Raw genomic sequence first — 23382 nt, forward strand, 5'->3', positions numbered from 1 at the left:
AAAAGAGAAATATTAAAAATCAAGAGAAGCGATGAATTCGATAAAGGAAAAAAAAAACCCACAATTAAATAGATTCACATCGGCAAAAAGGCGAACAAATTGCGGGGAGCGGGAAAAGGACACTGAATTTAAGGAAGTCCGTCCAGATTGTTGTGCCAAAATTTTCTCCATCCCTACCCGTCCGTTGTGTCTTTGATTGGGGGCAAGCACCGTAATACCCTTTTATTTATTTTTTGCACCGGGTTGTATATTTTTCACTATCCAGAGGCGTTTGGCAGGGTTCCATTTCCCCCCGCCTCCCGCCGACGGGGTCCTTTCGACTGCACTTGTCTCTCTATATATAATCTCTATTTTTTGTCCGTTTTGTGTTTTCGTCTTTAAAAGCAGTTTCTAATACAAACCTTTTTTTTTCTCCTTATATTTATATATATATAATATATAAAAGGATGTAAGAAATCAAAACGTCCATCCGAATAATTAAAAAACACACACGCCAATCGTCCCTGGCCCCGCCCAGCCAATATATATATATATAAATCAATTTACACTCTCTTGCTTCCGCCCACCCCCCGCCCCCCAAAAACCAGAAATTCACCCAAAGAGAACTGAACCCATAAAAAGTCCTGTGTTAAGAAACCCGTATTAATTTTTTTCTTTTTTGCTTGCTTGCGTTGGTTTTTTTGTCTTTTTTTTTTTTTGTCTGTTTTCCAAACTTTTTTCTTTCTCAAAATTTCCAACCAGGAAAAAAAAAACCATGGTAAATTAAACAAACGACCCCCCCAAAAAATTATCAAATAATAACCAACAAAAACACCACGCCGGGCAGCCCCAGCAAAAGTCACCAACTTGTCTCTATTCCACCAAATCCACTCGCGCACGAGTGGGCCGTAATGCTCGTGTGAACGGGCTACCCTCCCGGTGTCTTGTTCCGTTCCTCCAAACCCATGATGCTCGTCTCAGGATGGGGAGGGGGGCACGGGAGGGGGGGTTGGCGGGGAAGGCACGCGGAAGTCCGATGCAAGCCGGGATCTCGCAGAGTTCCCGATTTTCCCCCTCCCGCTAGGAACGGAGTCATCATTATCATCCTTATCCTTTTGGATCAAACTGTTCTTCGCCCCTTTATTTTTGTTTTTAAAATTCTCAGGACTTATTATCGTCTTCTATTTCTTTTCTTGTCCTCTTTTCGTTTTGTTTTGTTTTTTTAAAAAATCAGCACCACCCATGAAAATTAAGAAAAAGAAAATATATATATAAGGAGGTCTGTTGTGGTTTTTTTTTTCTCTTTTTGAAGAAGAATAAATTAAAAAGACAGCGTCCATCCGGATGGAGGAGGGGAGAGAAACGAAGCTTGTGATCGGTTCCGTGCCCTTCCGGCTCAGGACAGCTTGCGAGGAAGCAACGGAGGGGAAATCGTGGCTCGGTTTCGGGGTGGGTGGAGGCAGAGAAGGGGGCTACAGCACCTTCTGCCCCAAACACTCACAGAGGAGTGGGAGAAACAAGCATGGGAAAGCGAGCCCAGACATCGGTGTCTGGGCGTGATATGGCTCATCTTGAACTCGGCGTCGGGGCCTGCCAAAAAAGAGAGAGAAGAGGACGCGTGTTAATCAGAGACCCCTTCCCAATCCTCGTTTTTTTCCTTCTTTCTCTAATCCAGGGGTGTCAAACTGGATTTCTTCGAGGGCCGAATCAGCATGTAGCCCTAAGCCCCTTTTTTCCAGTCCCGTTGTAACTGAGAACGTCACCAAGCGAATAGTCGTAAGTCGAGGACGGCCTGTGCGGCTAAATTAGTCTGAATAGCTCTGCCCCGTCGGAAGTGCAGGGACCTCTGTCCAGAGGGTAGGGAGAAAATTAATTTAAAGAAATACAAAGGGGAGGAAGAGGAGAGGAAACCTTTCCCTGTAAAATGATCCTCCCGATTTCATCCCGACCGCGAAAGGGTCCACAGAGACATATAGCAGAGTTGAAGAAGCTTCTTGGAGGAGAAGCGAAACCTCCTCAAAGAAAAAAAAAACCCCAGAAAGTCCAGTTTGCGGCAACCGTGACGTGGATGGCTGAGAATCTCCATAAATGCACACGCACAAACACACAAATACACACACCCCAGACACTCACCAGGGTGAAGCTGTCGTAGATGGCGATCAATTCTTCGGTTTTGTACTGTTCGAGTACCACAACGCCGTGGAGGGACGAGTTCCGTTTCCGGGCGCAGGCCTCGCAGTGCACCAGGTATGTGTTCTTGCTGCCGTTTTCGCTGGTCACGAAAAGGATGTTGAACACCTCCACCTGCGAGGATGAGATGGGGAGGGGTCAGTTCTCCTCCTACGAGGCAGGAGACCCCCCTTCCTTGCCTAGCCAAGATAGGAGGGCAGCAGCCAGGAATCCCCCCCCCCCTCCTCGAAATAATCTCACAGGGTGGAATCTCTTAAAAATGGAAGCCGCGGATCGGCAGATGGGATTTGAAAGGCCGCTAGCTCGGCTCCGGTCGTTGTGGTGAGCCCCTGAACCATCACTGTGGGTGCTCCTCCATCAGTGGGGGATTTTAAGAAGAGACCGGAGGGCCACTTGTCTGAAACGGTACAGGGATTCCTGCTTGAGCAGAGGGTTGGCCTAGAAGACCTCCAAGATCCCTTTCAACGTTCTTATTCTGTACCACGCCGACAAACATCTTCTCTACCGTCTCTCCCTCCGGAAGTCCACTTCCCTGCCCCATTGAGACCTTCCAAAAACCCTCAACACTAATCCTGCCCCATAGCCCAGAGTTTGAAAATTCCAAAGGGGGGGGGGGCGCTGCCCTCATGCAGGAGAAGGAATTGTGCCACCGGCAACCCCCTTAAAGACACCAGAAAATGAGCCCCCCACCTCCCCGAGACCCCTGCCCATCACCGCCCAAAGAAATCGCTATACTTTGCAATGCCAAGATGGCCACTGGCACTTGGCTTCCCTTCGTCTTTTCTCCGTGGGCACGGTCTGGCTGAGGACAATGGGTGCTGTAGTCCCAAGGTACTTGATTTGACTCCACTTGGATCAAAGACAGAACTCGGCCCCCCTTTTCACCCTCCTTTATTCATCGTCTACAGGTGGCTTACAACATATAGTACAAAATACATTTTTTTTATTTTTTTAGTATCTTTATTTTCGGCTGATAACCTCTCCCTGCGGTTTCAGAGACGAGCCGAACATGACAGCGGAGGACGCCGAGGTCTGAGCCCTCCAAAAAGGGTCATCTGATGATCGAAGTTGTCCTTCCAAACTTAGATAGGAGTGGAAACCTAGTTAAACAGGATTTCCAGTTCCCAATCTTGCTTTTTTTTGGGGGGGGGGGGGATTTACAGAAGCCAACATCAAGAGAAGTTTAGGGAACAGGTACAGCCCGGTCTCTCCATCCAGGTGTCACCATCGCTGGTTCATAAAATCAACATGCCGTTTCTTTCCTGGGGCCGTGTCCGAATCCAAGGTCACAACGATAAACCTTGATTAACTGTGGTTCCCCCTCTTCCTCAACAACTTTCTTCAAGGAGAGGAAGTCAGAACTGTTCATATCCACTAGACCAGAGGCCAGCAACCTGCGGCTCGGGAGCCGCATGTGGCCCTCTCATCCCTCTGCTGCAGCTCCCTGTCACTGGTTGGCTCCACAATTGATAGGGCTTTCGGTTAGGACAGGAAGAGGAAAAAGGATGCCGTGCTAGGAGGAGACACTATGGTGGGGGAACCGGACTTCCAGTCGGCTCCAGAATTGAACAGGGGGGCTTCCAGTTAGGACCTTTGTGGCTCTTTGAGTGTTTAAGGCTGCCGACCCCTGCATTAGACTGAGGGTACCATCCTGGAAGTTATTGATGAGATGTTTGGCTAGAGACAATGGCCGTTCAAATGAATTTGCTCTTCTGAACTAGCCTTCCTTAAAATTCCCTGACTCGGGAATTCTGGGAGTTGAAGTCCACAAGTCATAAAGGGGACACCGTTCCTCATTCTAGCTTGGGAATTCTGGGAGTTGAAGTTCACAAGTCATAAATGAGCCATCGGTCCCCATGTTGGCTTGGGAATTCTGGGAGTTGAAGTCCACAAGTCATAAAGGGGACATCATTCCTCATTCTAGCTTGGGAATTCTGGGAGTTGAAGTCCACAAGTCATAAAGGGGACACCGTTCCTCATTCTAGCTTGGGAATTCTGGGAGTTGAAGTTCACAAGTCATAAATGAGCCATCGGTCCCCATGTTGGCTTGGAAATTCTGGGAGTTGAAGTCCACAAGTCGTAAATGAGCCATCGGTCCCCATGTTGGCTTGGGAATTCTGGGAGTTGAAGTCCACAAGTCATAAAGGGGACATCATTCCTCATTCTAGCTTGGGAATTCTGGGAGTTGAAGTCCACAAGTCATAAATGAGCCATCGGTCCCCATGTTGGCTTGGGAATTCTGGGAGTTGAAGTCCACAAGTCATAAAGGGGACATCATTCCTCATTCTAGCTTGGGAATTCTGGGAGTTGAAGTTCACAAGTCATAAATGAGCCATCGGTCCCCATGTTGGCTTGGAAATTCTGGGAGTTGAAGTCCACAAGTCGTAAATGAGCCATCGGTCCCCATGTTGGCTTGGGAATTCTGGGAGTTGAAGTCCACAAGTCATAAAGGGGACACCGTTCCTCATTCTAGCTTGGGAATTCTGGGAGTTGAAGTCCACAAGTCATAAAGGGGACACCGTTCCTCATTCTAGCTTGGGAATTCTGGGAGTTGAAGTCCACAAGTCATAAAGGGGACACCGTTCCTCATTCTAGCTTGGGAATTCTGGGAGTTGAAGTTCACAAGTCATAAATGAGCCATCGGTCCCCATGTTGGCTTGGGAATTCTGGGAGTTGAAATCACAAGTCATAAAGGGGACACCGTTCCTCATTCTAGCTTGGGAATTCTGGGAGTTGAAGTTCACAAGTCATAAATGAGCCATCGGTCCCCATGTTGGCTTGGGAATTCTGGGAGTTGAAGTCCACAAGTCATAAATGAGCCATCGGTCCCCATGTTGGCTTGGGAATTCTGGGAGTTGAAGTCCACAAGTCATAAAGGGGACACCGTTCCTCATTCTAGCTTGGGAATTCTGGGAGTTGAAGTTCACAAGTCATAAATGAGCCATCGGTCCCCATGTTGGCTTGGGAATTCTGGGAGTTGAAGTCCTCAAGTCATAAATGAGCCATCGGTCTCCATGTTGGCTTGGGAATTCTGGGAGTTGAAGTCCACAAGTCATAAAGGGGACACCGTTCCTTATTCTAGCTTGGGAATTCTGGGAGTTGAAGTCCACAAGTCATAAATGAGCCATCGGTCCCCATGTTGGCTTGGGAATTCTGGGAGTTGAAGTTCACAAGTCATAAAGGGGACACCATTCCTCATTCTAGCTTGGGAATTCTGGGAGTTGAAGTTCACAAGTCATAAAGGGGACACCGTTCCTCATTCTAGCTTGAGAATTCTGGGAGTTGAAGTTCACAAGTCATAAAAGGGCCACCGTTCTCCACATCTACTTCAGCAGATGCCCAAAATGGAGATGTCTTCTTTTCAAGAATAATATTCTCTTGAGTAAGATTGAGAGTAAAAGAGATGGGGTCCCAAGAATTCCAGCAACCTCATTTGCCGAATCCAGGTATGCCCACGAACACCAGAGATTCTCCGATTTTTCTTTCCAAGGGACATCCGATCAACCAGCGGGGAAGCTACTGTATCATTGCTTGATTCCTTCCTGGCCAATTGAGATATCTTTCAGTTGTCACATCAAGCCTTCGCGCTCATCCATGGCGCTTCCTCTATTCTGTAGACCTCCTAAGCCTTCTAAGGTGGTAGCTCTACTTCTGATTTTCAAGGCTCTTCAACTAAAATTGCTGCTCAGATTCCTCTTACTCGTTTAGCTGTGTTGACACATCAAAGACTTTCTAATCCTTCTTCTCCGCCGAGGAAGCTTCTCCTCTCCTCAGTAATCCTTCCAGTTCCATACCAGTGTTGACCCAACTTCTTTTCCTGGTCACCATAATCCTGACCAACGTTTTCTTCTTCTTCTCGGTTCGAGGTTCTTCCTTCCTTCCTTCTTCCTTATCTTCTCCTCTTACAAAACCATACATAACAGTCATACTCACTGTTTCTGACCTCTTCACCTTGCTACGGTTCCTCGTCTCCACCACTGTCAGGGCAGGAGGTGGGGAGGGGGATTAAAAAATCCCTTACTGGAGATGGGACAGGAGGTATACAGGTAATTTAGAGACACAAGAGACCCCCCCACCCCCCCACAGTCGAAAGCCTTCGCTGGGACCCCTTTGGGGGTGGGGGGGGGGAAATGAGATGATGACGAGGATGACGAAGGACCTATGGATCCATCTCAGAGGCCACACCGGAGAGAGGCCAGGAGAACTTGTCCCTACATCCAACCAACCAAGCCTTGAAGGACACATAGGATCTCTTAAGATGGGATCTGAGAAGATCAGGTAGGGGTTGTTAAAGGGAGGAGATACAACCAAGGCTCATCCTTGGACCCAACTGGATTGCAAATGGATTGGATCTAGTCCCAGAAGAGACACCAGTTAAGGACCACCCAACCCATAATCCATCATCAGCTGCAGAAAAGAAGCAATTGAGAAGAGAGGATGAGAAGAGGAAGAACCTTCAACCCCCTAGAGCTGACCGAACCCCACAGCCAATATTTTCCCCGCCGACTCAAACGAGAGACGGAGGGAAGGTTACACCGCGTTGCGTCAAATCTGCAGCCACCACAGCGGCCGAGACACCCTCAGCCCTCCGAGGTGGGCTCTTACATCGCATTCGTTGCAGTAGTAGGCCGGCTCGTCCTTCACTCTCCCTTGGTACGCGATCTTCTTCCCGGATCGGACGAGGCTTTCCCGCTGGACCTGACAGTGCTTGATGGACTGCATGAGGCAGTACCTAAAGAGAGGAGAAGAGGTGAGCCCGAACAGGGACACACAGAGAGACACAATCGACACACGCGGGGCCCCGCCAGGAGGATCCTGGGCTCCCGTACAGGCCGTCCTCGAGTGACGAGCGTTCGTCCGAAGGTACGACGGCACTGAAAACAGGTGATTGAGGACCGGTCCTCACATTTACAATTCTCGACTTGCATCAGTGCATTTAGCGCCCGTTCAAAGTTACTGGGGGGGGGGGGGAGGGATTTACGACCGTTTTTCACCCTTACGACAGTTGCAGCCATCTGCGTAGGTCACGTGATCGGATTTCGGACGCTTGGCAAATGATTCATATTTATGACGGTCACAGTATCTGGGGGAGGGGGGTGTCACGTGATCCACTTTTGTGACCTCCTGGCAAACTAAGTAAACAGGGAAGCCAGATTCGCTTAACGACTGTCGTACTACCTTAACGGCTGCCCTGGTTCGCTTAACAAAGGTGGCATCATAAGTACGAGTGTCAGGCCTGCAGCCATTTTTTCTTTCGGATCTTTGGCCTGCCACACTTTCTATTATTCTATGCATTTTCTATTGTGGGAACATGGGAGGCGGGGATTGTACGGAGTTAGATGCTATGTAGCCATAACACCATTCTTTCTAGAAAGCCAAGGTCATCCTTTGTCTCTGCACCTCTGCACCTGACCGGAAATTGATGGGTGGATTCTGTCTTCGTGGCAATGGGAGATTGGACCATGGGATGGACTTGTGGGTGTGGTGTTGCAAGATCTTGAACTTTCAACTGGGTGGGGAAAACCGGGAAGCTTTCAGATTCGGGTTTTCCCAGATGTGCCAACATGGCTCTCTTCATAAATGGGAACTTTGAGCAATACTTTGCCTCAGACTCTGATTTAATTTTGGATGCTATTCGGAACCCTAACAACGAGGACTTCTCATACTAGGACGGGGGAAGGCCAGCTTGGCTCAGGTGGGACCCCGGAAGAGTAAAAAAACAAACAAACAACCAACTCACTTGATCATCTTGTACAAGTCCGAGTCGCTGATCTTGACCGTCCGCGCGACGTTCCAGGAGACGTGGATCATTGGCACGATGGACTTGACGTTCTTCACCTCGTTCCATTCGTAGCGTTCAAGTGCCAGCTGGTACTGGTACGCTGCGGGGAACAAATTCAGGTTGGCCACTTCCATAATCCACAGCAAATTCAAGACCTCCGGAATTAGGGCCAGGTCAAACTTCTGGATGCGAGTGGACGGGGAGAGTCCATCCTGCATTTCGTCCATCCCAATCAGAGGAGGAAGCGTGAGGGTCAGGGTCAGCTTCAGGGGGAAGAGAGAATGGATGTGCAGCCATCTTTCCTTTAGGATCTTTGGCCTGCCACACTTTCGTTTATCCTACAATGCATTTTCTATTGTGGGGAAATGGGAGGGAGGATGGTACGGAGTTAGACGATATGTAGTCATAACAAAATTCTTTCTAGAAAACCAAGGTCATCCTTTGTCTCTGCATCTCTGCACCTGACCGGAACTGGATGGGTGGAAGTTGCCAACATGGCAGTGGGAGATTGGACCATGGGATGGACTTTGTGGATGAGGGGGCAAGATCTTGAACTTTCAACTGGGTGGGGAAAACCGGGAAGCTTTCAGATTCAGGTTTTCCCCGATGTGCCAACATGGCTCTCTTAATAAATTGGAACTTTGAGCAATACTTTGCCTTGGACTTGGATGCTATTTGGAACCCTGACAATGGAGCTGGCAGAGAGAGAGAGAGACAGAGAGAGAGGCAGAGACTGGGCCATCTGTCAGCCCTCAGATTGAGAGTCAACAGCCCCCAGGTCTGGAGGTGGCTGATGAGAAAGAGGAGGAACAGCTGGGTCCAGTGCCTGCTATGCAGAAAGCAGAGGAGAGGAGAACAGCGGAAATCTATGGGCCGGTCCTCGGGACCGAAGAGCCACCATTGCTAGCGAAGCCCCACCCTAGCTCTGGGGATAAAAGGCAAGGGTCAGAGATGAATAGATGTGGCAGAGGAGAGGAGAGCAGTTGAAATCTATGGGCTGGTCCTCGGGACGAAAGAGCCACTACTGCTAGCGAAGCCCCACCCTAGCTCTGCGGATAAAAAGCAGGGGGCGCAGATGAATAAGTGTGGCAGACAGACTTGTTAGCCTGCGGTGAGAACCTTTTTTGCCAAGGCTGCCGGCACTAATAATAAAGGAATCTTTGGGTTCAGAAGGCTTGTCATGTTCGGGGCACTGGGTCAGAATAGGGTCACGTCCAGTTTTGAGCGGCAGACTTTTAAGAACGAATCCGCCAAATTAAATTTAAATTAAAGGGGCCGAGGGTTCAAACACAGCGCTCTAAAAGGTGTGGTCACAAGGACGGAGGAATGGACCTCTATTCTCCGTTGGCCCAGAGCGTAGGGTCATCTCCGTTGGGTTGAAATGACAAAAAATGGAAGTTCTCTCAAGAGGAACATCCTGAATGTTTGATCTATCACAGTCCGTGGAACAAACTGTCTCACAATGTGTTGAGTTCTCCTTCGTTGAAGGCCATCACGTTCCAACCAAGGCTGGATGATCACCTACCAAAGATGTTCTACTAAAATGGATCCAGCACTGAGGAGCACTCGATCTTCTAAAGTCCCATGAGATCTACCAGGCACTTGGAAGGTGGGAAGATGGCCAGCTTCTAAGGCCTGTAAGGGCCAAAGCTATTCCAAAAACCGGTCAACCTTCTCCTTCGGAGTCCGCTACGGACCGTATAACATCTTCCTTCTCCAGCCCCGTCCCACATCCTACCTGTCAGGGGACCGACGTTCCACGCAATGTTGTTGCACCATCCCGTGGCCTGCACCCAGTGCACCGTCCCGGCGTTGATCCACACCAGGTCTCCAGGACGCTGGATGAAGCGGTAGACGGGGATGTTGGACTGGTAGAGGTCTTCTAGGATGGGCCACCAGGAGCCGGTGAGATAATCTACCCCATGCCTACAAGAAAACCCAGGTTGAGGCCGTTGGGCAGAAGATACAAGAGTCCCGAAGACCACAACTTGACCCTCACATACGCCAAACCGTGGCCCATGCTCAGGACCTCCACTGAGATGGTTCCTCTCCACTTGCTGCTCCTTCAACTGTCCTCAGAAGGTTCTTCTCTTGGCCAAGTTCCCCCTTGCCCCACGTCTGAGGAGATCCCTCCTGGAGATCCCCAAAGAAGTCCTACCTGTCACAGAAGGCACTGATGTTCTGCCAGTAATGTTCGTGGACAGCAAACCACTCGCAGTCCCCGGGTCCAATGTTGATGTTCACGGAGCAGAAGTTGTTGTTCTCCTGGTGACCTACAGAGGAGCCACGGGAGGAGAAGTTAGGAGCTCAGCCCAAGTCGAGACTCTTCAAGGCACCAAGAGATCCTCAGAAGATCTCATCCAGGGGTCTCCAAACCTGCCCAACTTTTAAGACTTGTGGACTTCAACTTCCAGAATTCCTCAGCCAGGAATGAGGAATTCTGGGAGATGGGAGTCCACAAGTCTTAAAAGGGGCCAAATTTGGAGACCCTTCTTCTGGTTCTTAGCCACCAACAAGGATGCCCAGTTTCAGACTAACCCAGCATCCCTCCTGTCCATCAACCTGTTCCCATAAGCAGGACCTAAGAGTCTTTCTCTGCCTCCCTCCATAGGTGGGATTCAAAGGTAGATTCTTCTGAGATCTGGAGGTTCCACCTCCATGTTCTGTTTTGTTCTCCTAGCTAGGGGCCGGATACCTTAAACACTCAAAGAGCCGCAAAGGTCCTAACCGGAAGCCCCCCGTTCAATTTTGGAGCCCACCGGAATTCTACTTCCCCCACCATAGAGTCTCCTCCTAGCATGGCGTCATTTTTCTTCTGCTGACTGGAAGTCTGGTTTCCCCACCATAGAGTCTCCTCCTAGCATGGCGTCTTTTTTCTTCTGCTGACTGGAATTCTACTTCCCCCCACCATAGAGTATCCTCCTAGCATGGCGTCATTTTTCTTCTGCTGACTGGAATTCTACTTCCCCCACCATAGAGTCTCTTCCTAGCATGGCGTCATTTTTCTTCTGCTGACTGGAAGTCTGGTTTCCCCACCATAGAGTCTCCTCCTAGTTCGGCGTCCTTTTTCCTCTACCTGTCCTAACCGAAAGCCTTATCAATTGTGGAGCCGATCGGCGACAGGGAGCCGCAGCAGAGGAATGAAAGAGCCACATGCAGCTCCGGAGCCATCGGTTGCCGACTCCTAGCGGGAAAAAGAGCCCAATCCATTCATGCTCAGACCGGGCGGTTCTCACCTGGAGTACGGCTGCCAGGGACCTTCATGTAGAGTTGCACCGTGTTCATGCCCAGAATGGTATGGCCCACGTGGCTCAACATGTTCCCCGTCGACGTAACTCGCATGAAGGCAGGCAGCTTCAGCAATTCCTGGAGCTGCGGTTTCCATCTGTCCGAAAAACCAACAGGTCAGCCACGCTCAGAAGGGGCTGGGAGATCAACTAGCCTGACCACCCTTCGGTATAGAAATCCTCTAGGATTGCTCCTCAAAGTTACGACCGCAAGGGAGCTTTGCGCCAACAGTAGTTCAGTAGTCCTCGACTTACGTCCACAGCCAAACTCAAAATTTCGGTGGCTATGTGAGACGTCTGCTTGCCCCATTTTGCCACCTTCCTTGCCACAGTTGTTAAGCAAATTGCAGCAGTTGTTACATTAGTCACACGGTCGTTAAGCGAACCAGGCTTCCCCATTGACTTTGCTTGTCGGGAGGTTGCAACAGGGGATCATGTCACACACACACACACGGGACATCGCGACCATCATAAATACGAGTCCCTCTCCAAGCGTTTTGATCGCGTGACCACGGAGAGGTTGCAACGGTCGTAAGTGTGAAAAACTGTCAATAAACAAACTGTTGAAAGTCGAAGATTGCCTGTAAATTACCTGTGATTTTACGACGCTGTTTGCAGCCATTGTTAAGCCAGCGTGGTGACTCTAAGGGCAATCCCCCCCCACAGGTGTTAAGCAAATGTGATGGTCGTTAAATGAACCCATTGTTCGCTATTGTGTGGCTTTGCTGAAAACCGGAAGGACTGTAATTGTCACTGGTTTGCCAAGTCTCAGTCCCACGACCGTCGGAAGATCACACCCAGTCCCTTTTTCCAGGCAGGTTGCAACTTTGGACAGTCACTAAGTGACTCATCATAAGTCGAGGACTATTTGTACTACTGAACATGGGGCTTGGAATTCCGAGAACATCGCTGCCCCTCCTAGCCAGGAATTATGGAATTGAAGTCCAACAGGACTTAAAGGGGCCCTAATTGTCCATTTCTCTCCTTTTAAGTCTTTTAAACTGCACCGATGAGTTCTGGCCACCAGGAGGCAGCCTATCCCCCCCGGAGCCCTTTCTTTCTGGAATTCTCATGCATCGCCACCAGGGGGCAACAGCGAGCGACAACAACAGAGCTCTGCCACGGGATTGGGGAAGGGATGGCTGGTCCCCCAGTTCCATGAGCGGCCACCAGGCGGCCGCAAAGATCTGGGACGAAGCCCGCTCTAGGAAACGAAACCGTTTTGCCTGCAGTGACAGGTCTCAACCGGAAGGGGGCAGCCCAAAACAAGAAGATTCTAGCCCCCAAATTCTCTGCTTGCTGTAGCTTTGCAAACACCCACAGCAGGAAATGGAAAATCGGGGAGGGGGGTGGGAGGAAAGTGAGGGGTGGGGAGAAAAGGGGCCCACGGAACTCCGTCCTCCCTCCCTCAATCCTCACCGCTTGGCGTCCGAGAGGTCGATGTTGGTCCCAAACTTGATTATTTGGTGCGGCTTCTGATCCGGGTTGCTGCTAACGGAAAGGAAAAATTGAGGACGGGAAGCCGCGATGACCCGTTTCCTCCCAGATGGAGAACGCATTAATGCCCCAATTCTGCCCCCCCCCAGCAAAGAGGACAATGTGAGCCCCCCCCGCCAGCATCCTGTGCATCCCTGGGCCCGACGTGACCTCCCTCCCTCCCTTGTTCCTCCCTTCCTCTCTTTTATTCGCCATTATGCGCCGTTTCTCGAAACAAAACCCTCCCGAATCCAAACTATACGGGTAGTCCTCAACCTATGACCACCATAAAACCTAACGTTTCCCCGAGAGCGTCGTTAAAGTGAATTTGGAACCCTTTGAAAGAGCGCGTCCTTGCCATGGAGGCGAAGTTAATCGCCGCCTTCTTCAGCGAGTAAAAATATGGGCGTTAAGTGAACTGGGCTTCCTCGCTGACGCAGCTCGTCAGAAGGTCGCCGCGAGGGGAAGCCAGGATCTCGCGATCGTCATAAAGACGAGTCGGTTGCCAAATGGGCTTCATTTTGATGACGTGGCCGTGGGGGTGGGGGGAGTGAAAAATGGTCATGTCACATTTTTTTCCGGTGCTGTGGTAACTTTGAATGGTCACTAAATGAATGGTCGTAAGTTTGAGGACAACCTGTAATGGATCAAAAGAAGCACTGATGATGCTACCTAGTTGGGTGATGAGATGTCTGGGAGAAAACAACTAAGCTCAGAGACCAACAAGGACCCCACTGTCCTCCTCCTCCTCCCGCTTGCAAATCTCCCTCCCTTCTAGCACTGATGATGTTCCCTAGTTGGGTCGTGAAACATCTGCAATTAAACCACCAAGTTCAGGGAGCACTAAGAACGTCTCATTTCAACTCTGAGGTAAAATTATTCTCCTCTATCGAGTAAAACAAAAGTCACCCGATGAGCAGGCAGAGGCAGGGGTACTCTACCTGGGCGGTGTCTCTGTGGTGCTATCCGGCTCCTCGGTCTCCTCATCATCGGTCTCTTTGTCCTCCTGCCTCAACAGAGAGAGAAGTCAAAATGGAGACCTTCCCGCCGAGAGTTAAGCGAGGGCCTTCGGCGTGCGGCCCTCGCGGGGCAGGGAATCTATTGGGTCTGGTCCACGCAAGGGGCGGGACAGGACGGAGAGACCAAGGTTGGCAATCTCACCTGAAGCGACTCCTGGAACGAAGCCGCTTGGTACTGGGCATACTTGGCGATGGTGGTGTGCGAACGGCTGCTCTCGCACGGCCAAACTTGCTTGGTGCCTGAGAGGTCCCAGTTCTCGTCGGACGGCTGCTGCACCTGCGTGCGGACTTCCACCGCGTGTTCGCCGCTCGCCTCCACTAGCGTCTTCGTGCTGAACAGCCCCAGGTCTGCGGGCGAGGGGAAGCAGTCAAGTAACCGGACGCTGGAGAACCTCACTATACACACACACCAAAGGTGTGTTGCGAGTTCCCCTTGGCCCGACACTCCTCGTTCCATCCCCCCGTTTGGAAAGGCGAACGTCTACAATCAAAGTTGGCTTCCTCTCCACCCAGATCGACTTCCTAAGGAACTACAAAGATCCTCGGCCATTCTCCAAATCGGGAGGAAAAACATCTTTTGTCAACTCGCAAAGAATTCCTGGCCTGCTCTTGATTGGGCCCTAAATTACACGGGGTCAGAGCTGGCTTCACTTGGGTACGGGCCGACATGTTGTTCCTAATAAATGATTGGATTCAGAGTCATACTCACTGAGTCGAAGAGATCCGGCCAGGCCACGGATGACGGTGATGGGATTCTTGGGATCGGTGCAGAACTGCAGCAAGACGGGAGAGAAAGCATCCCGCTTGCTCTCCAACTGGAGAAGAAGGAGGAGACCGTCAGAGGACCCCGGGCCAGTCTGGATCCCCCCACCCATCTCCTCCAAGCACAAAGCACCCACCAATCTTTAAAAAACAATCAGAACGATTTCGGTTGCCCTCCCGAGTGTCTTGGATTGCGCCTCCTAAAATCCCCAGCGGCGGGGGAAATCCCCGTTCGGCAGACTAGCATTAAGGACACAGCTTATCCTCGACTTACGACCGCGGCAAAATTTCTGTGGCGACGCAAGGCAGTGAAGCGAGTTGTGCCCAATTTTCTTTCGCCGTGCTGGCTAACTGAATCGCAGTCGTTAAGCAAATCGGGCAGCCGTTAAGCAAATCAGGCTTCCCTCGTTAATTTTGCTTGTCGGAAGCCAGCAGGGAAGGTCGAAAAGGGTGACTCCGGGATGCTGCAGCCGTCATAAACACACACCAGTTGTGAAACGCCCAAATTTTGATTGATTAGTAACTGTGTGGATGCCGCAATAATCATAAGAGTAAGGACCGGCCGTAAATCACATTTTTAGTGCCGTTGTAACTTTGAATGGTCGTAAGTTGAGGACTGCATGTAATTAGAATACCAAGTAGGAAAAGGCCTAACTGATATTTATTTGGGTCCATACCTACGAAGATGCTACTAAATTATACCGGCCTAATGCCCATACGAAGGTGGATATGCATGTCCCAGGATAACGTTTTTCAGGATACAATCTGGGTCGGTCACCGGGACGAGAGTTTTCGGACAAGTGCTGGAGACCATCTTCAGGGAACTTCTACCTAGCGGAGTGTGCGCTTTTCTGAGTGTGGTATTTATGTGGTGCGCGTCGTATGTGGCTTTTTAGATGTTGTCAATAGCTGGCCCTTGCCTTCTGGGCTGGTGGTAAAGGAGCACTCCTGTTTGACTGACGAGGGGCCCGTTTCGCACATTTCAATCATTTTCCCTGGCTGTTTTTGTCCCTTCTCAGCCAACAATCTTAATAGCTGCGTCACTGAATGTATGTCCTTATTCATTGCAACGCGAGGCTAACAATGAGTTCAGGTCTCCTGGTCTGACTGCTCGCTTGTTGCAGTCTGGTGGTTAGCTTACTCCCCATCTGTCCTACGTAACACATACAACAAGCCGCCACATAAATACCACACACGAAACAGCACACACACTGTACGTGTTACATGTTCCCCAAAACAACCAGGGAAGTGATTAGCAGTGTGTGCGCGCTGTTCCATGTGTGGTATTTATGTGGCGCCTGTTGTATGTTGTCATGCAGGACAGACAGGTAGTAAGCTAACCGCCAGACTGCAAGAACACAAGCGAGCGGTCAGACGAGAACACCTGATCTCATTGGTAGCCTTGTGTTGCAATGAACAAGGACAAACATTCAATGATGCAGTTACTAAGATTGTTGGCCGAGCAGGGACAAAAACAGCCAGGGAAAATGATTGCAACCTGGGAAACGGGCTCTTTGTCAGTCAACAGGAGTGCTCATTTACCACCAGCTTAGAAGGTGCCAACCGCCAACAACTTAAAAGCCAGCCCTTGACACCGCAATCACCATCTAAAAAGCCACGCGCAACGGGCATCGCATAAATACCACGCACCAAACAGTGCACGCTCCGTTCGACGGAAGTTCCCCGAGGATGGCCTCCAGCACGACTCCGAAAGCTCGAAAGGCAAAACCTCCGGTCCTGGTGACCGACCCAGATTGGACCCTTACAAGCCTAGCGCACGACCACAGGTTCCCAGTTGGGGCCACTGGGCCCCTCTGCTCCAAATCCCCCCGTTTGAGGCTGGTGAGCCCATTCTAATTTGCGTCCAATCCCTCCTTTTCAACCAGCGACTGCCCCCCTAGAGAGAATCAAGGATATCCAAGGCTGTTTTCCAGTTTAAAAGGGTCCCCAAATCCAGGCCTGATCCTCTCTCTTGAAATGCAGGCGTCGGACTTCGCCAAGGCGCGTAAAATTCAAGACGGACAGGCGTGTTGCCGAAGAAAATTCCGAGATTTTTTTTTTAATCGCGACTCGCGTCCCGGCTTGGCTCATCATCGTAGGACAGCCGTAGTCCCATCGCATCGCCAAAGACGGTCCAGAGAGGCTCCCAAGAGTACAATGACGGGATTTTTTTTAAAAAACAAAATCCAAATGGAGAAACGACACCTCGGTTCCGAGTTCGAAAGGGGACAAGCGGACGGCGGGGGTGCAAAACGGGTCCATAAATCCAGACGGAGGGGTGGGGGTGGAGGGGAGGGAAGAGATGCCTTCATCCTATAAAACTGGGCCAACATCCGTTCCTTTCGTCTTGCTCCCGAGGAAAAAAAAACGGAAAGGAGACCACTAGGAGTTGAGGATCATTTGCCATGAAGCGCAAGATAAACCGGAGGAAGAGAGCGGCGGTGAGGGGGAAAAAGTGTCTTTCTTGGCGACGGGATTCTCCTCTGCACATCCCCCATGCCAGTGGCAGTCAAGTACATCAGTCAGAGTTCTGGGGCTGCGTTTTGTTCGTTCTCAGGAGCTAGGAGCCGCGCGGGGATCTTCTGGGACGCCGGACTGAGCTAAGAGCACGCAGAAGGCGGTTAGGCTTAAGAGGACAAGGAAGAGGTCTTGTGGAATGGCACCAAATTAATTGAAATTAAGAGAAAAAAAGAAGAAGAGAAGGAAAAAAAAATAAAGATGAGAATGAATTGTGTGGGAGGGGGGGGAGTGAAGGAAAGGAAGAAAATATCAGAGCCTCTTCACGAGGGTGGACAATCGTGGCTTGGCCAGGAATGGTAGCTAAGAACAAACCTTCTTTCCACATTCGAGATTCCAGGTGGGATGGGGGGGGGGAACGGGAAATAAAGGGGAGCACCGGCCAAATTGGGGGGGGGGGGGGCATTAATACTAACCTAGAAGAGAAGCAACCTGGAATTAAGGAGGGATTTCCTGACAGTCAGGACAATTCACCAGTGGAACAGCTTGCCACCAGAAGTTGTGGGGGCTTCCTCATTGGAGGCTTTCAAGAAGAGACTGGACAACTGTTTGACTGAAAGGGTACAGTGTTTCCTATTTGGGCAGGGGGCTGGACTAGAAGACCTCCAAGGTCCCTCCCAACTGTTGTTCTGTATTCTGAGCAGGGGGCTGGACTAGAAGACCTCCAAGGTCCTTTCCAACTGTTGTTCTGTATTCTGAGCAGGGGGCTGGACTAGAAGACCTCCAAGGTCCCTTCCAACTCAGTTGTTTTGTTATTCTGAGCAGGGGGCTGGACTAGAAGACCTCCAAGGTCCCTTCCAACTCTGTTATTCTGTATTCTGAGCAGGGGGCTGGACTAGAAGACCTCCAAGGTCCCTTCCAACTGTTGTTCTGTATTCTGAGCAGGGGGCTGGACTAGAAGACCTCCAAGGTCCCTTCCAACTGTTGTTCTGTATTCTGAGCAGGGGGCTGGACTAGAAGACCTCCAAGGTCCCTTCCAACTCAGTTGTTTTGTTATTCTGAGCAGGGGGCTGGACTAGAAGACCTCCAAGGTCCCTTCCAACTCTGTTATTCTGTATTCTGAGCAGGGGGCTGGACTAGAAGACCTCCAAGGTCCCTTCCAACTGTTGTTCTGTATTCTGAGCAGGGGGCTGGACTAGAAGACCTCCAAGGTCCCTTCCAACTCTGTTATTCTGTATTCTGAGCAGGGGGCTGGACTAGAAGACCTCCAAGGTCCCTTCCAACAGTTGTTCTGTATTCTGAGCAGGGGGCTGGACTAGAAGACCTCCAAGGTCCCTTCCAACTGTTGTTCTGTATTCTGAGCAGGGGGCTGGACTAGAAGACCTCCAAGGTCCCTTCCAACTCAGTTGTTTTGTTATTCTGAGCAGGGGGCTGGACTAGAAGACCTCCAAGGTCCCTTCCACCTCTGTTATTCTGTATTCTGAGCAGGGGGCTGGACTAGAAGACCTCCAAGGTCCCTTCCAACTGTTGTTCTGTATTCTGAGCAGGGGGCTGGACTAGAAGACCTCCAAGGTCCCTTCCAACTCAGTTGTTTTGTTATTCTGAGCAGGGGGCTGGACTAGAAGACCTCCAAGGTCCCTTCCAACTCAGTTGTTTTGTTATTCTGCCCTGGCCCTCTTGCTTCATCCTTTCCCAGTCAACCCATCATCCTCCACCCTCAACCACAGAGGCATGTTTCACTTGAGGAAGGCTCCCGAGCATTATGCCCATCTGGAGAGACCTTTGCCAAGAATCCTGCCAGGTTTTACCCGGCTGGCAAACCAGCCCAGGCTCTGCTCTTCCTCTTATGCCAAGAGGAGGCATAGAGAGTGCGCAATGCCACACAAGGAAGAGTGTGTATTTGTGTGTGTGTGTGTGTGTGTGTGACTAATTCTTACAAAAGCCGGGCCCTGCCTGGAAAGGAAGGAAGCTGTCAAAAGTGCCCCACAATAGAGCTTCCTTCCTTCCTTTTTCTTTCTTTCTTTCTTTTTCTTTCTTCCTTCCTTTCCATTCTTTCTTTTTTGTCTTTCTTGTCTTTGTCTTTCCGTCTTGCTGTCTTTCCTTCTTTCTGTCTGTCTTTCCATCTTTCTTTCTGTCTTAGTCTTTCTGTCTTTCTTTCATTTCTTCCTTCCTTCCTCCCCCTTTCTTTCTTTCCTTCTTTCTTTAGTCTTTCTATCTTTCCTTGTCAATCTTTCTTTGTCTTTCTGCCTGTCTTTCATTTCTTTCTTTCTCCTTTCTTTCCTTCTTTTTTTCTCTGTCTTTCTGCCTTTGTTTCATTTCTTCCTTCCTTCCTCCCCCTCTTTCTTTCCTTCTTTCTTTCCTCTTTCTATCTTTCCTTGTCTTTCTTTCTTTGTCTTTCTGTCTTTCCATCTTTTTTTCTCTGTCTTTCTTTCATTTCTTTCTTCCTTCATTCCTGTCCCTTTCTTTCCTTCTTCCTTCTTTCTTTTTCTTTTCTTTCTTTCTATCTTTCCATCTTTCTTTCCCTGTCTGTTTTTCTTTCCATCTTTGTCTTTCTGCCTTTCTTTTCTGTCTCTTTTCTTCCTTCTTTCCTTCCTCCCCCCTTTCTTCTTTCTTTCTTTCTTTCTTTCTTTCTTTCTTTCTTTCTTTCTTTCCTTCCTTCCTTCCTTCCTTCCTCCCTCCCTCCCTCCCTCCCTCCCTCCTTCCTTCCTTCCTTCCTTCCTTCCTTCCTTCTTTCTAAAGAGGGAGACCGAGTCATCAGACAGGGTCCCTGAACCAGCAACCAGGAGAGCCAACGTCTCGGGGGGGGGGGGGGGGAGGAAGCCTCACAAACCCCTCTTGTTTGGCTTTTCAGGAGATGGGAGGTTTCCCCTGAATAGCAAACGGGAGACAAACTGAAGACGAAGGAAGCTGCGCAGAAGGGAAGGAAGACAAACGGCTTGGGGGGATCCCTCTGGGGGGGGGGATCAAAAGATTTCTCCTGGACGAGAGAGAAAATCTCAGGGCTCCAGGAAGGGAGATCTGGGGCAGCTGCACCCCTAGAAACAAAGTGCTAAGAGCCACAAAAACAGGATTTTTTTAGAAAGAAAGAAAGAAAGAAAGAAAGAAAGAAAGAAAGAAAGAAAGAAAGAAAGAAAGAAAGAAAGAAAGAAAGAAAGGGAGACCTAAGAACTTTTGGAGATGACCAGGAAATGCCACCCTAAGTTTTGTGCAAGCAGAAACGTTGCTTTAAAGGAAAAAGCAGCTTCCAACAATATAGAGACGGAGGTAAGAGAATTCCCAACATAGCACAGAATTCTGGGAATTACAGTGCACACAACACAGCACAGAATTGTGGGAGTTGAAGTCCATATAACTTAACAGAATTCTGGGAGTTGAAGCCTAATTATCTCAATCACGGAATTCTGGTAATTGAAGTCCATTCATGTTAATTACAGAATTCTGGGAGTTGAAGTTCATTTATCTTAAGCACAGAATTCTGGGAGCCGAAGTCTCTCAATCACGGAATTCTGGGAGTTGAAGTCCATGCATCTTAAGCACAGACTTCTGGGAGTTGAAGTCTAATGATCTCAATCCCAGAATTCTGGGAGTTGAAGTTCATTTATCTTAAGCACAGAATTCTGGGAGCCGAAGTCTCTCAATCACGGAATTCTGGGAGTTGAAGTCCATGCATCTTAAGCACAGACTTCTGGGAGTTGAAGTCTAATGATCTCAATCCCAGAATTCTGGGAGTTGAAGTTCATTTATCTTAAGCACAGAATTCTGGGAGCCGAAGTCTCTCAATCACGGAATTCTGGGAGTTGAAGTCCATGCATCTTAAGCACAGACTTCTGGGAGTTGAAGTCTAATGATCTCAATCCCAGAATTCTGGGAGTTGAAGTTCATTTATCTTAAGCACAGAATTCTGGGAGCCGAAGTCTCTCAATCACGGAATTCTGGGAGTTGAAGTCCATGCATCTTAAGCACAGACTTCTGGGAGTTGAAGTCTAATGATCTCAATCCCAGAATTCTGGGAGTTGAAGTTCATTTATCTTAAGCACAGAATTCTGGGAGCCGAAGTCTCTCAATCACGGAATTCTGGGAGTTGAAGTCCATGCATCTTAAGCACAGACTTCTGGGAGTTGAAGTCTAATGATCTCAATCCCAGAATTCTGGGAGTTGAAGTTCATTTATCTTAAGCACAGAATTCTGGGAGCCGAAGTCTCTCAATCACGGAATTCTGGGAGTTGAAGTCCATGCATCTTAAGCACAGACTTCTGGGAGTTGAAGTCTAATGATCTCAATCACAGAATTCTAGGAGTTGAAGTCCATGCATCTTAAGAGTTCCTAAACTTGAGAAATACTGCTATAATAGTTCCGAACTTATTCTCACCGGTTCCAGAGAGTCAGACTAGGCCAAATGAGATGAGATTTCAATAGATTTTAAGAAGGACGTGCGGACAGGAAGAGCTGTCAATCAGAGGAACTGATTTGACACAGAGCCATTCCTTTCCCTTCGCTGGAGGTTTTCAAACTGAGGCTCCACAGTCATTTAGCGTAACGGCGTGGCTGCTGCCAATCCTGCGGTCTAACGGGAGTTGGGGCTGGATGACCACTTAAGGGCCCTTTTCAGCACGATGATCTCGTGGCTGTCTATCTAAGTTTTTTTTATTTTTCCTCCCCACCTCTAGTTTTCCCAACTGGGCCAAGAATCAAGAAATGAATTCTGGTTTGGAAGAATCAGAAAGGAGGAAATAAAAAGAAAGAAAGAAAAACGGAAATCAGAACGAAATAGGACAGGGCTGAGAAAGAAACCCAGGAACGAAGGTGAGATGGATGATGGCGTGAGGCGATCCACTCAAGAACAGGAGACGGAGAGCAATCAACGTGGTTTTTCTTCCAAAAATCTGATGAGTGCACTGAAGTTTTCCTAGTTAGCATCTGACTCAATGCTCCTCCATATTTAGCCGCTTTAAGACGCGTGGACTTCAACTCCCAGAATTCCCCAGCCAGCCGCATAGGGTAACTTTCTGAATAGACGGTGGGTATGCAGGAAGCGTAATATATCTTTGACTTTGGCAAAGTGAGGGGAAAAGAAGAGCTGGCTGGGGAATTCTGGGAGTTGAAGTCCACACGTCTTAAATGCAGAGTCTCCAACCTGGGCCACTTTAAGACGTGTGGACTTCAACTCCCAGAATCCCCTAGCCAGTAACTTTCTTAATAGACGGTGGGTATGCAATAAGCGTAATATATCTTGACTTCAGCAAAGTGAAGAAAAAAAAGAGCTGGCTGGGGGATTCTGGGAGTTGAAGTCCACCCCTCTTTAAGTGGCTAAAAATCAAGAAACACTGATTTTGCTTCATTCATTTCGTGGATTGGGCTGGAGACCCCCGGGTCAAACGACCCAGCATCCTAACGTACCCCCGCCCCCAATCTCCAGAGTCCATGATTCTTTCATTTTTGGGGGGTTGGGGAGCCATTTTGTTTGCCTGCCCCCTCTGCCCCAAAATGAAGGACCCAAATCCCCGTGCACACGGAGTAATGAACGACGACCACTGTCGCCTTCTTAAGTCGGGTTTTCTCCCCCTCCCTCATTTCACGGCCTTCCTCTCTGCCCGTTGGGGCTCTCGAACGTCTGCCAGGAAAGACCTGCCCCTCTCTTTCTTTAAAAAAGATCGACCTCTTCAGCCATGAGGGCTAGAAACTTTGCAGTTGTTTTGATCGGTACTTTAAAAGCACCGCCAGTAGGCCCAGTTTGCGTACTAAGAGGCCCTAAGACCCCTGATTTTTACACACAAAACCCCCTCAAGACAGTTTGTGGACATCCCCCTCCTCACTTAGAGCCCTCTCCAGCTACCCCCCAAAACGGACACTCACATAGATGCTTGGCGTTGGTGGGTTGAGTTTATCCCGGGGCAGCTTTTCGTCCATGTTGATCTGCGGCTTAACGGAGTGACTTTGGGATAAATACGATTCCTTAAATTTCCCTTTCACCTTGGCGTGCCTGGACAGAGCGCAGGGGGGGGGGGGGGGAGAGAGAAGAGGAGACGATATGAGCATGGATAAAAGCTGCGTAAAATCTCCTTTCTCGGTACAGGAAGTCCTCGATTTACGACCACAATCATGCCCAACATTTCTGCTGCTAAGGGGGACACTTTCTTCAGTGAGTTTTGCCCTGTTTTACGACCTTTCCTCCCACGGTCGTTAAGTGAATCACCACGGTGGATAAGTTAGTCCGCTAGTCGTTGCCGATTGTAGTGGGGGGCGTGCACCCCTCTGTTTCAAGGCCGTTGAGCCGGCGCTGTCCGAGGGCGTTTCCGCAGTCGTGTGGCCAGCATGACATCACATAGTGCTGTTACTTGCCCACTGAAGTGGTACCTATTGATCTGCTTGCATTTACATGCTTTCAAACTACTAGGTGGAAAGTAGCTGGAGCGAGGAACACTCAACCCGT

The 23382-nt window shown here is 49.5% G+C and overlaps 1 protein-coding gene across 1 annotated transcript in view; it reads right to left on the bottom strand.

Annotated features, from left to right (window-relative positions):
* LOC309400320 (lysine-specific demethylase 6B-like) overlaps nt 1–23382 on the bottom strand; it is a gene marked incomplete at its 5' end in the record, with an annotated part of 35155 nt that continues 11773 nt past the window's right edge. Inside the window, 12 exons of the mRNA XM_081968733.1 lie at nt 1–1569; nt 2113–2283; nt 6775–6901; nt 7910–8051; nt 9690–9877; nt 10110–10224; nt 11188–11336; nt 12658–12729; nt 13656–13720; nt 13876–14081; nt 14443–14548; nt 22806–22932. Coding sequence (XP_081824859.1) covers nt 1546–1569; nt 2113–2283; nt 6775–6901; nt 7910–8051; nt 9690–9877; nt 10110–10224; nt 11188–11336; nt 12658–12729; nt 13656–13720; nt 13876–14081; nt 14443–14548; nt 22806–22932 — 1492 coding nt within the window. The 3' untranslated portion in view covers nt 1–1545. The remainder of the gene's footprint in view (nt 1570–2112; nt 2284–6774; nt 6902–7909; nt 8052–9689; nt 9878–10109; nt 10225–11187; nt 11337–12657; nt 12730–13655; nt 13721–13875; nt 14082–14442; nt 14549–22805; nt 22933–23382) is intronic.

This window comes from Natrix helvetica, assembly GCF_964273705.1.
Source record: "Natrix helvetica genome assembly, chromosome: W".
NCBI lineage: Eukaryota > Metazoa > Chordata > Lepidosauria > Squamata > Natricidae > Natrix > Natrix helvetica.